General features: G+C 39.3%; 7 protein-coding genes and 2 non-coding genes across 9 annotated transcripts; 3 read left to right on the top strand and 6 right to left on the bottom strand.

Moving 5' to 3' along the window:
• Positions 1–53: 53 nt before the first annotated feature.
• On the bottom strand, positions 54–1,442 carry ARG4 (argininosuccinate lyase ARG4; the record flags this gene model as incomplete). Its single annotated transcript, XM_002497996.1, has 1 exon — positions 54–1,442. One exon carries the CDS (start codon positions 1,440–1,442, stop codon positions 54–56), a length of 1,389 nt encoding a protein of 462 aa, XP_002498041.1.
• Positions 1,443–1,673: 231 nt separating this feature from the next.
• DED81 (asparagine--tRNA ligase DED81) lies at positions 1,674–3,332 on the bottom strand (the record flags this gene model as incomplete). Its single annotated transcript, XM_002497995.1, has 1 exon — positions 1,674–3,332. The coding sequence occupies one exon, from the start codon at positions 3,330–3,332 to the stop codon at positions 1,674–1,676; it is 1,659 nt and encodes a 552-aa protein (XP_002498040.1).
• A 262-nt stretch (positions 3,333–3,594) lies between these two features.
• On the top strand, positions 3,595–5,640 carry ZYRO0G00704g (proline--tRNA ligase; the record flags this gene model as incomplete). The annotated part of the gene is made up of 1 exon (XM_002497994.1): positions 3,595–5,640. One exon carries the CDS (start codon positions 3,595–3,597, stop codon positions 5,638–5,640), a length of 2,046 nt encoding a protein of 681 aa, XP_002498039.1.
• A 117-nt stretch (positions 5,641–5,757) lies between these two features.
• Positions 5,758–6,759, bottom strand: HIS2 (histidinol-phosphatase; the record flags this gene model as incomplete). The annotated part of the gene is made up of 1 exon (XM_002497993.1): positions 5,758–6,759. One exon carries the CDS (start codon positions 6,757–6,759, stop codon positions 5,758–5,760), a length of 1,002 nt encoding a protein of 333 aa, XP_002498038.1.
• Positions 6,760–7,187: 428 nt separating this feature from the next.
• Positions 7,188–7,260, bottom strand: ZYRO0G00660r. Its single transcript has one exon. It is a non-coding gene; the product is annotated as a tRNA-Ala (tRNA).
• Positions 7,261–7,538: 278 nt separating this feature from the next.
• Positions 7,539–8,312, top strand: ECO1 (Eco1p; the record flags this gene model as incomplete). The annotated part of the gene is made up of 1 exon (XM_002497992.1): positions 7,539–8,312. The coding sequence occupies one exon, from the start codon at positions 7,539–7,541 to the stop codon at positions 8,310–8,312; it is 774 nt and encodes a 257-aa protein (XP_002498037.1).
• Positions 8,313–8,363: 51 nt separating this feature from the next.
• Positions 8,364–9,938, bottom strand: CDC14 (phosphoprotein phosphatase CDC14; the record flags this gene model as incomplete). Its single annotated transcript, XM_002497991.1, has 1 exon — positions 8,364–9,938. The coding sequence occupies one exon, from the start codon at positions 9,936–9,938 to the stop codon at positions 8,364–8,366; it is 1,575 nt and encodes a 524-aa protein (XP_002498036.1).
• Positions 9,939–10,650: 712 nt separating this feature from the next.
• On the bottom strand, positions 10,651–10,736 carry ZYRO0G00594r. The gene is given in 2 exon segments: positions 10,651–10,686; positions 10,698–10,736. It is a non-coding gene; the product is annotated as a tRNA-Tyr (tRNA).
• Positions 10,737–11,045: 309 nt separating this feature from the next.
• Positions 11,046–12,848, top strand: SMN1 (Smn1p; the record flags this gene model as incomplete). Its single annotated transcript, XM_002497990.1, has 1 exon — positions 11,046–12,848. The coding sequence occupies one exon, from the start codon at positions 11,046–11,048 to the stop codon at positions 12,846–12,848; it is 1,803 nt and encodes a 600-aa protein (XP_002498035.1).
• Between the last annotated feature and the right edge of the window lie 100 nt (positions 12,849–12,948).

The following is a 12,948-nucleotide window of genomic DNA, read 5'->3' as shown; positions in this document are numbered from 1 at the left end:
ACCATATATACGAACTGGTAAGCTGTAAATAATAATTACTACGAAAAATCAGATTAGATTTGTGATTGTAGGGAGGCCAACTGTTTCAAAATGGCAGATTTGGCAGTACCACCAGTGGCGTCTCTTCTTTCCACACTTTTTTCAAAATTGAAAGTCTCAAATAAATCAGCTTCAAATCTAGAGTCAATGGTCTTGTATTGTTCCAAAGACAATTTATCGATACCACTTAGACCTAAGTTTTCTGCCTTAGCAACACATTCACCAGAGATGTGATGGGTTTCTCTGAATGGCACACCTTTTCTAACCAAATAATCAGCTAAATCAGTAGCCAACATATCAACAGTCAAAGCATTAACCATGTTTTCAGAATTAACAGCTAGTGTACTAATGACACCAGTAGCAATTAAGATGGAATGTTCCACGGTAGTTAAACTATCAAACAAAGATTCTTTGTCCTCTTGCATATCCTTATCGTAAGTGGAGGGTATACCCTTCAAACTCATTAGAAAACCGGCTAAATCACCAAATACTCTACCAGATTTACCTCTTAACAATTCTAAGGAATCAGCGTTCTTCTTCTGAGGCATCAAAGATGAACCTGTAGAATAAGCATCATTCAATTTGATAAATCCAAATTCAGCTGTTGAATAGATGATTAGATCTTCGGCGAAACGTGATATGTGGTTCATGAACAAAGTCCCCCAAAACATTAGCTCCACAACAAAATCTCTATCAGAGACTGCCACTAGAGAATTACCAATGACACCTTGGAACCCTAATTCCTCAGCCAAAAATTCTCTGTCGATACCATAGGGGTGACCTGCAAGAGCACCAGCACCCAAAGGTGATTGGTTAAATCTTTCCAACAGTTGTCTCAATCTCTTCAAATCCTCTGTGAAATAAGTAGCATAGGAACTTAACCAATGAGACCATCTGATAGGTTGAGCCCTTTGCAAATGGGTATAACCTGGCATCAAATAGCCAATTTCTTTCTCTGCCCTTTTAACCATAACACTAACTAATTCCTTTAACCCAGGAAGTAATTTCTCATTAACGGTATCACGGCAGAAGATTCTCATATCAGTTACCACTTGATCATTACGAGATCTACCAGTATGGACTTTACCTGCAATGTCACGTCCAATAATTTCACCTAATCTTCTTTCATTAGCAGTATGGATATCCTCATCGTTAGGGTGACGAACAAACTTGTCTTCATCCCATTCTTTCTTAATTTCACCTAATCCGTAATGAATCTTGGTCAATTCTTCTGGAGTAATTAACCCCAGCTTGTTAAGACCAGCTGTATAGACCCTAGTACCTTCCAAATCTGCTCTGTACATTTTCCAGTCGTATGGTAAAGATGCATTATAAAGGTGCATCAATGGGTCTGTCTCACCGGTGAATCTACCACCCCATAGTTTTTGAGTATTCTCAGCCATTGTTTCCACTTTCCTGCGTAGCTAATCAAGATCTTAAGATGTACTTTTATTCCTATCGCTGTTCAATAGTCTTAGGTACCTTGGAAATTTTTCAATTTAACTTTATATCTTATATAGTACTACTATACTGCCACATCTAAAAAATAGTTGATACGCAATACAAATTGAATCCTGAGGCCCTCAGGATCTTGTCAAATCAGTCTTGCAATTAAATACAGATGTTTTCTTAATCTATGGCTTGCATCTACCAGTGAAACGTGGGTATAGAGAGCAGTCTCTAACTGTGTATCTGTTGCATAACCATGCCAAGATACGTTCAGTACCTAGACCGTAACCACCGTGAGGAACGCTACCGTATTTACGTTGATCCAAGTACCAGTAGTATGGAGTATGGTCAATCTTTTCACGTTGGTAACCTTCTAGAAGATCAGCTTCATTCCAGGTTCTCATGGAACCACCAGTAATTTCACCAACGTTAGGCATCAAGACGTCAACAGATTCCGTAACACGAGGATCGTCCTTGCAACGAGGCATATAGAAGGATTTAATTTCAGCTGGGAATCTGATTAAAAAGATGGGCACACCCATGGTGTCAACCATTTTTCTCTCAGCAGCTTCAGCAATATCATCACCGAACTTAAATTTCTCACCATCTTCGTTAGGCACACCGTGCTCGTTCAACCATTCTAGAGCATCTTTATAATCTAATCTCTTGAAAGGATAAGTTGGGGCCTTGAAATCAGGGTTCAATTGCTTAACTATGGCACTACCGACAGGATCTTCCATAATGTAACCAACGGTCTCAACAAACAATTTTTCCAAATGGCTCAGTAGATCATCAAAATCGATGAATCCTAATTCACCTTCAATGTGAGTGTATTCAGACAAGTGTCTTCTGGTATGAGATTTTTCAGCACGGAATGACTCTTGCACACAGTATACATCACCTAACGACGCCAGACAAGTTTCCAAATACAACTGGGAACTTTGAGTTAGGAATGCTTCTTCACCGTAATAGTTCAATTTGAAAAGTGTTGAACCACCTTCGACTTGAGTTTGAACCATACATGGCGGTGTAACTTCAGTCAAACCTTCATTTTCGAAGAATCTTCTTAGACATTTCATCCAAATTGCACGAACCTTCATCATTGAAGACAAGGTTTCACCTCTTAGAGCCAAATGACGTTGGTCCAATAGTAAGGAAGGATCAGCGTTTTCAGAAACTTTGTTGGTAAATGCATCTTCACCACCTGGAGCTAACCCAACAACCTCGTAATAGTCAACGGATAGTTCCACACCACCTGGTGCGCTCTTACCTTCTGGAAGCTTGTTAACTGTACCGTAAAGTGCAACGGAAGATTCTAAGGTCAATTCCTGGGTTTGCTTAGCCAATGCCAAGTTACCAGTAAGAACTGCTTGCAAGAAACCGTAACCATCTCTCAGAACAACGAATACCAACTTCTTGTTGTTACGGATTCTGTGGATCCAACCGTTGACTTTAACACGTTGGCCGACAGATTCATAGGCTTTGTTGATCTTCACTCTCTGGGCTTGTGGTAAACTCTTGTCCTCTTCGATCTTGATATCTAGAGCTTCCAATTGCTTTGCAGCTTTATCAGCTTCTTGTTGTTGCTTCTTAGCTTCTAATTCCTTCTGTTTTAGAGCTTTTTTCTTCAAACTTTCAGCACCTTTTTTTGCCTTCTTCAATGCTGATGCACTGATCTCTTCGTATCCGTTATCCTCTGGTTTGAAGACCAGTAGCTTTGGTTCACTGTGTTCCAATTCTTCTTGTGCATATAGGGCAAACGCAGCCGTTTGGAAAGGCTTTTCGGTAGAACCAACGGTGGTTAATGCATCTACACCACCTTTTTCGTTGATATGTACTGACATAATTATTGAAATAATATGACTTGGTGATTTGTATTTCAACAGATTAAAGGTTTCCTCGATGAACCTTCTCAATTTTAATGCCTTTTAATGCCTTCTTTATGGTGAAAAATTTTTTGAAGAGTCATCGCGTAAAGCTGAAAAGTTTCAAACATTAAGATAAAGCTTTCGAACTACCAATAAAAGTCTCTGCCGATCTAACTGCTGCTTCTCAAAGCTTCAGGGTGCTTTAATCGAATTTTGCTGACTAAAAGACACATAATAGATGTCTGTTGAAAATTCCCTTGCTCATCTTTCCGTCGAAGATAAGATCGTCGAAGGTGCGATCCCAGTGAAGTCTTTGGTCTTCAAGCCAAAGACCGCTAAGACTGCTACACCTGTGCCTGTTGTAGTAGTCGCATTACAATCTACTGTGACTCCAGCACCTTTGATCGCTCAGTCTACCGGCACCAAGGAACCACGTTTGGCAAGAGATGAATTGTTCCAATCTTTCTTCAAATGTGAAAGTGCCAAGGCCTTCACCGTTGCATACTTGTTGAACGCTGAATCTGAATTTCATCTGTTGATTGACAAGCAATTGGAAACTGTCAAGGATTCCGATGTTCTAAAATTGAACGATACATTGTTCATTACAAAAGGTGAATTCGTAAAATTCCTATCCAAGTTTGAATCATCTCAAAAGGTCGTTGATTTCAGCCAAGAGGTATCCAAGGATGCTGGTAACGCCAAGAAGTCCAACGCTGCTACTCCTGCTGCTGCCGCTGCTACTTCCGCTGCCATTGAAGATGCCAAGTTGATTGGTATTACTGTGGATAAATCTCTCGACTTCTCAGGCTGGTATCAACAAATTTTGACCAAGGGTGAAATGTTGGATTATTACGATGTTTCTGGTTGTTACATCTTGAGACCTCCATCTTATTCCATTTGGGAATCTATCCAACGTTGGTTCGACGATAGAATCAAGGCCATGGGTGTTCAAAATGCTTACTTCCCCTTGTTCGTGTCTTCAAGAGTTCTAGAGAAGGAAAAGGATCATGTTGAAGGTTTTGCACCTGAAGTCGCATGGGTTACCAAGGCTGGTTCTTCCGATTTAGAGGAACCTGTTGCCATTAGACCAACTTCTGAAACTGTCATGTACCCTTACTATGCCAAATGGATCAGATCTTACAGAGATTTGCCATTGAAATTGAACCAATGGAACTCTGTTGTCAGATGGGAATTTAAGCATCCACAACCTTTCCTAAGAACTAGAGAATTTTTGTGGCAAGAAGGTCACACTGCTCATTTGACCAAAGCAGACGCTGAAGAAGAAGTTCTACAAATTTTGGATCATTACGCTGGTGTCTATGAAGAATTATTGGCTGTTCCAGTCGTCAAGGGTAGAAAGACTGAGAAGGAAAAATTTGCTGGTGGTGTCTTCACTACCACTGTGGAAGGTTACATCCCTCAAACCGGTCGTGGTATTCAAGGTGCTACTTCCCACCATTTAGGTCAAAACTTCTCTAAGATGTTCAACGTCAGCGTGGAAAATCCATTGGGTCCTGACCACCCTAAGGTTAACGTTTTCCAAAACTCTTGGGGTCTATCCACAAGAGTTATCGGTGTTATGACAATGATCCACTCTGACAACAAGGGTTTAGTGATCCCACCAAGAGTCTCTCAATACCAAGCTGTGGTCTTACCAGTTGGTATCACCAAGAAGACTACCGAGGAACAACGTGCTCACATCCACAGTTCTGCTAGAGAAATTGAATCACGTCTAAAGAAGGCTGGTGTTAGAGCTTTCGGTGATTACAACGATAACTACACTCCTGGCTGGAAATTCGCACAATACGAATTGAAGGGTATCCCACTACGTTTGGAATCTGGTCCTAAGGACATTGAGAGCAACCAAGTCACCGTGGTTCGTAGAAACGATTTCCGTAAAGTTACAGTCAAATTGGATGAATTGGAAACTCGTATTCCTGAACTGCTAGAAGAATTGCAAAGAGACTTGTACTTGAGGGCAAAGGAATTGTTTGACTCTCACAGAGTTGTCGTTAATGAATGGAAAGATTTCGTTTCCAATTTGAACAAAAAGAACGTCATCCTTTCCCCATGGTGTGGTGTTACCGAGTGTGAAGAAGATATCAAGGAATCTTCCGCAAAGAGGGACGATGGTGAAGAATTTGAACAAGATGAAAAAGCTCCAAGTATGGGTGCTAAATCTCTATGCATTCCATTTGAGCAACCAGAATTGAAGCCAGGTCAAAAGTGTGTTAAATGTTCACACCCAGCTGTTCAATACTGTATGTTTGGCCGTTCCTACTGATCGGTTTAAACATATTGTGTACATGATATCATATCCTGCTATTACTATTTTATTTTTATTTTTATTTTAATTTGAAATTTCATTTATAGACTGGGAGACGAAGGTTCAGTTGTAGTTTTACAAGTGGTTACTTCCCCAAAATGCATTAGACTTAAATTGTTCAATTGGGAGCGTCTTGCTTGAAAGATCACCCTGCGCGTTTAATTCTAAATAATACATTTGAGTCAATTGTAGAGTTTCCGTGATATATTTCAATGCTTGTTCATAACAAACACCTACTTGTGTCACTGCATGTGCATCATCACTTAGAACAAATCTACCACCACAGTAGGTCTTGACCAACTCACAAATATCTCTACCGGGGTAAGGTTCAGCCAACTTCTTGCGTAATGCTGAGGTGTTAATTTCGATGAGACCTCCATAAGACTCGATAAATTGTAGGTTTCTAACAACAGCCTTGTGAACTGAATCCCAAAAGTGAATCGGTTGTACTTGGGAAACCGGTACAGCGGTAGACTCATCACTCACATCACCAGTTTTGGGGTTAATTCTCAAAGTTGGAGGTAAATAGAGTTTGTAAATGTCAAAATGACCTACGACTAGCGGCTTTAACACTGTCAACATCTTATACTGCAGATTGAAATAAGATAGAAGCATCGTTTGAAGGTTATTATTACACGCCATTAGAGCTTGATTCCAACATTGTTGATCAAAATCTATGGGTATATCACGAATGTGATGCACTGAACCCACGCAAAACTTGACCACATCGTTGTGTTGTGCCATTAGCTGTTTACCGTAGGAAATATGTTCTTCATCACATCCTTCAATTTCAGTACCTACGATAAATTTGGTGTTACTGGCATTGGGCCGGTCCTGAATGGCCTTGGCATGTCTTAAAAAGTTGAGGAAATTTTCTTGGAGCCTTTGAACGGCAGCATCTTGTTGTATTGAACCTTCTTGTTCTTCAGGGTATAGAAACTTTGCATTGATTCTGGGCATATGTTCTGTTAGACAGTATGTATGGAATTTCTTTTCAATGGCTTTAGAGGTTACATCCTCCAATGGATCTACACCATGGGCCACATAATCTCCAGAATGTGAATGATGCGAATGCATTGGCCACTCCTTTTGTCTTGAGATGTACTTTTTGTATTGATTGTTGTTGTCAAGGTCATCGTACTAAGTTTCAAGATAGGAAACAAGAGAAGAATACCCAAGATTTGCAAGTCCGAGAACTCTGAGAGTGCCATACTTAAGATGGTGATGTGCATTCTACGTCTCTTGTTTTTATAGAATTTTACCATTCAATTGACAGACTTGTAAACTTGGGAAAGCTGGATTTGTTCAATTTAACGTTTTGTTCGAAGAATACCGCCATTCAAACAGGTATCTTGAACAATAAAAACTAAAAATGAACCAAATTGCAAAAGTATTATGAGCCCAGTACCTGTCATTTAAGGGCACTAAACTTACCATGGGGATCATAAATATTATCTAATAGTTATTAGCTTTCTTTAAGTACCAGAGAGAAAAAAGAAAAAGAATGGACAAGTCCGGATTCGAACCGAAGACCTCCCCCATGCTAAGGGGGCGCGCTACCAACTACGCCACATGCCCATATAAACTGTTGAAAATCAGGGAAGAATAAAAGCAACACATAATAACGGAACTGTTTAGCCTAAGTTTCATCATGAATCCTTCAAGGAAGAAGTCTCAAAATGGCTGCATTCAAATAACAAGATTCTTTGGGATAATTCTCAGATACTAATGTGCTTCCTTTCCGAACATGCCTACAATATCCATGAAGAGCGCGTAATCGGTACTTTGAAGCTCATCGCATTTTAGGACTACTAATAATCCTGAGTCAATTCGAGACTTTAAAATAACTATGGCCAATGGCTGTCAAAAGTTCGAAGAAAAATGGTGGTAAGAAACTTCTTCAATCTCGTTTGCAAATAGGTCCAACAACCAATCTAACCAAATGCACAAAATGCGGTATGACTTATTCACCATCGGTTATAGATGATACAACCACTCATAAGAATTACCATGAAATGCATCTAAAGGGTAAAAAATGGCCAGCTACTTGGGGGTTAGGAATATCGTTACCGTCTTCTGATGGATCAACAGCACTTACACCTCCATCATCGTCATCTAAAAGGGGTATTTCAAACACTAAGGCTGAGCGTATAGTTATGGTACGATCTGATCATCAGCCGGAAGTAAGGACTACTCTTCACATCCTAGATATTGTCAATGACGAATTACATGCTCCTCACAATGAAAATGAATTTTGGTGCCGACCCAATAGTAATGGTAAGGCTTTTCTCTACGTTAAAGAAGATAGAGCAGTTGGTGTCATAACAGTTGAATTATTGAAACCTGAGAGGTGTAGATGGATGATTTACGAGGATAGGAGCATCGTGGATGGCGTTGAACCTCGTTTTATTTTGGGGGTTTCAAGGATATGGGTCTGTAGAACACAGAGGAATAAAGGTATAGCTACTAAACTTTTAGAAGCCGCTAGATCTAATACTATATATGGTAAGACAATAGAAAAATGGGCAATGGCATGGAGTCAACCTACTGACAGTGGAGGAAAACTGGCATCTCATTACAATGGCGTGAGACACAAATCTGGTAAACTTTTAATACCATGTTACATCTAACAGAAAAAAAAAAAAGAAAATTAATAATTTTAAAAATGCATCTATCTATAACTATAGTTTTTTCGAAGTACCACTGATCTTACGTACACCACCGGTGGCACTTGCAGTCCTTCTACCAGAACTGATACGCTTGTTTTTAGGTAGTAGCTGTCTGAGAAGTGCATCCTCATCACCATCTTCGAATTGTGCAGATTTATCCACATCGTTGAGCACCTTACTATTGGCGCTGGTGGTATCGTCCTGTTGCATCATATCATCATCAGAATTGTTATCGGCAATAGCTTGTGCATGACGTGTACCCAATCTCTTAGCTTTCGCCCTTTGAAGCTCTTCAATGGTATTAGTTCCGTTTTGACCCTTTCTTGGTTGACCTGGCGAATTCTGAGGAACCGCTGCTGCCCCAAAGTTTGTAGGAATCTTTTTGGGACTCGGTGGTGTCATTGCCAAATCCTTTGCTTCATTCTCATCCCCATCTCTATAGACTCTATGCCTTCTTTCATCCTTAAGTCTTCTTTTTTGCGAACGATACTTGTCGAAACTAACCAGAGGGTAAAGGTTACCGATTATATCATTAGGTACTAATGATAATCTCATTGTGTATTTCCATTCTCTGAAATCATTTTGGTGTAAATAGAGCCAATGCTGTTGAGGTCCTACAACCATCCCTGGTCTCATAAACCTTAAGAATCCAATACATTCGTTAGCGGTAAATCCATGGGTATAAATCAAATGTGCACCTATCAGACATCCGGTTCTGCCTAATCCAGCTTTACAATGTACTGCTATTTTACCTCCACCTTTAATAATTGTCTCTGCAGCACCAACAAAATTTTGTACAATGGAAAGGTCCGGGCAAGTTCCGTCCTCAAAAATCATATCTAAATGTTGTATCCCCACATCCTCGAAATGCTTCTTATTGTACAGGGGAGAATTGAGCCTAACCACCAATTGAATGTTATTATTGGCAAAAAATTTCAGAACGCTACGAAATGCCTGATTTAAATGAGATTTGGATGACACAGTATTACTGTTTATAAGCCTTGAATCTTCTTGTGGGGATGCAAATGCAATAAAATCCGGGGTTAAAACGTTTAAATCACCATTTTCCACATGTTCATACCTTTCATAATTTTCTAAATTAAATGAATGCAAATCAATTAAACCTCTTTCCTTTGCTCTCCAGACTCCATAAACTACATCTTGAATGGTAATTTCAAAATCGGCATTTGAATAACCTGCATCTCTGAATGGCATGAATGGCGGATCCACTTGTGCTAGCGGTTGTAAAACTTGATGTGGTGTCCATCCCTGAACTAAAACCATATAACAACATAGCATACATGCTGAGTTCGCCCTTTGTCTCGTTGAAGTCGAAGAATAGAAAACAACCGCTTTATTCGTATTATCGGGATCATTCAAAATTTCATGGAATATAACAGCAAATCTGTATAAATGACCAATATTCATGGGCCCAAAGTCTAGGTGGAAACTGTTGTAAAAAATCGTATCTTCTACTGTGAAGAAAACGAGCTCATCTGTATCCTCTGGTGTATAATCATAGGCACCTAGATAAACTCTACCTCTTAGAAATTCGATCGTATTATCCAAATATAAACTCCTCCTCATCTTTAACAAACTGCAAGAACGCTACTGTCGAAAATAACGATGGTAAGGACAAAGATAGGAATGCCACTGATCACTACTGATGTTTCTTTAACGACAATCTATAACGAACAACTTCTCACAAAAACTGAGTGAAAATCAGATGGAATCAAATTAAACTAAAGGAAAAAAAGAAGAAGAAGAGACCCGTACCAATCCTAAATGACTCGTTAAAACCGCTAGAACTACGTTAAAGCATCGTCAAGATATTCATCAACTTCGAAGTTTTCCTTTTTCCTCCTTTATTTCTTTTACTATTTCATTTTTTGATGTGTTGAAATTTTCCATCCTCTATTTATTTACTAATTTTCCAGATCGGGAAATCACTGTGCGGGTAACAAAACAAACTGCAAATCACGTGTAGAAAGTAGAGTAATACGCATCATACCGATATATATAATGAAGGATGATGTACAATTTGAACCAATTCCTATATTAAGCGCCTAGCAGAATATTCATATGAAATAGAACGATAGTATGAAATTGCTTCGCATTTCCTCGAGAAAATAACATATTATTAGACTGTCGTAGAAGATATCCTGCAATAAATGTAGCACAATAGTCTGAAACACAAAAGGATGAGCGTCTATTACTGATAAAACGGAATACAATTGCTCGGCCTGATTAGAGATCGATAGTACTGTGCTGTATTTATTTCGATTTGAAAAAAAATAAATCTCCCGGGGGTGATTCGAACACCCGATATCCAGATAACTTTTCACATTACAGTCTGGCGCCTTAAACCAACTTGGCCACCGAGAGGTATTCAATTGTTGATTCGGATCTAGAATCGGAACGTAGACATAGGAGCAAAGGATCACGTTAAAGTGCTTTGAATTGCCCCAAGCACATCAAGTAAATACTATAGCTTCTCCTTTGTGTATAATCTATCTTTCAGGTCAACCCTTTACCAGTTGAACCTTTGGGGACCTCAAATTTTGCGCGAGTGCACCCACACATACCAAGATTAGTACATTAGGGGTCCGAGTCATAATGATAATAACGAAGATGATAATGTTGAACCACTCCTCCATGAAATAGTTGAAATACAAGTACATTTGCTTATACTAAATGTTAGTCAAGACAGTTTGCACTGTCCTAGCTGCTTCTCACTTGGTAGCATCTTGGTCGGTACAACATCTTTTTGAACAGGAACTACCGTTACATGAGAAACCAAGTCCACAAATTCGAGATTTAGAGACAGGCCAGTTGAATTTCTTACATACTACTGATACACATGGCTGGCTTGGATCACATCTTTTGCAATCTGTGTATGATGCAGATTGGGGGGATTTTATAAGTTTTGCCTCCTACTTTAGACACAGACGCTTACAAAAAGACCAAGATTTAATTATAGTAGATACTGGTGATAAGCACGATGGTAATGGATTGAGTGACGCTACTAGTCCCAATGGTATCGAAACTACCAAAATCTTCAACGAGCAAGATTATGATTTATTGACTTTGGGCAATCACGAACTTTACACTCCTGACAATACGCTATTGGAATATTACGCTACAGTTCTTTCACCTAAATTTAGGGATAATTACGTCTCCAGTAATGTAGAATTTGTGAAAAAGGATGGCACTAGGGTACCATTTGGTAACAAATACAGGGCTTTTCGTACTGAAAAGAATGGTCTTAGAATCCTAGCACTTTCGTTTTTATTTGATTTCAAAAGGTTTAACGAGAGAGCAGTAGTAACACCTGCATTGGAAGAAATCAAACAGCCGTGGTTTCATGAGCTAACAAAGGAGAAGTATCCTGAAGGTTCAGTGGATTTAGTACTGGTATTTGGTCACATGCCAGTAACAGATATCGCCAACCGAGAAATCAATAAGTTACATGAACAATTAAGACAATTATATCCGAATACAATCATACAATACTTTGGTGGTCATTCTCACATTAGAGATTTTGTGGAGCTAGATTCAAAATCTACTGGTATACAAAGTGGAAGATTTGCGGAAACTTTGGGGTTCCTGTCGATCGATTATGTTAACAGTGATTCTCCTCATTTCTTTAGAAGCTATTTGGATTTTAGTAAAAAATCTTTTGCTCATCATTTGAAGTTGGATCAATCACCCACTACCGATAAGGGAATCCGCGTCTCTAATTTAACTAAGGCCTTGAGACAAAAATTAAATCTTGATGCACAACTGGGTTATGTGCCTCATACGTACTACATGTCATCGAAGCCAATGGATTCTGATGAAAATTTGTACCATTTGTTGACAACTGAAGTCTTACCAAGGTTACATTCCAAAGCCACCAATGATTCGGTAAGCCGGTTTATCCTCATGAACACGGGCGCTGTCAGATACGATTTACATGAGGGTCCCTTTACACTGGATACGGAGTTTATCGTTTTGCCATTCTCTAATGACTGGCTCTATCTAGAGCTACCACTAAGAGTGGCTTCGCATATTGCTGAGTATTTGAACAAAGGACCAGTAATTGCATCCTTGAATCCTCCCCATATAGCAGCAGCGGCAGCAATGGCTGCTGCAGAAATGGACACTTCGGCGGTTAGACGGACTTTAAAGAGAAAGAGATGTCCCAGAACTGACCAACCATTTTTGACTCCAGGACTTACTACGTCTGACGATTACGGTTGTGATGGGGATGATACGCCTCACAACACACTTGATGAATTTCCAATTCCCAACGTTGTACAGAGCGAAGAACTAGTCTCTGAAGATCCTGATAGTCTTGTTCACTTTGTATTTTACAGTTTCCTAAAACCTTACGTCTTGGAAGCTGTTAGTGCACTGACAGAAGAAGGTTTGTATCAAGATTTACATTGTAAGCATTACGGAGGTGAGTCAACAAAGAAACTGCTGGAGGAATTCATCAAGGATACGTCAAGATAGATACGGGTAAAGAAAAAAAATAGATTTGTACACATAAAAGGATTTCTTTTCTGAAAGATTTAAAAATGGTTGAAATTATATGAAACAACGTAGTTCTAAT

This window comes from Zygosaccharomyces rouxii (assembly GCF_000026365.1).
Source record: "Zygosaccharomyces rouxii strain CBS732 chromosome G complete sequence".
Taxonomy (NCBI): Eukaryota; Fungi; Ascomycota; class Saccharomycetes; order Saccharomycetales; family Saccharomycetaceae; genus Zygosaccharomyces; species Zygosaccharomyces rouxii.
This window is presented reverse-complemented; position numbering and strand designations above follow the sequence as displayed.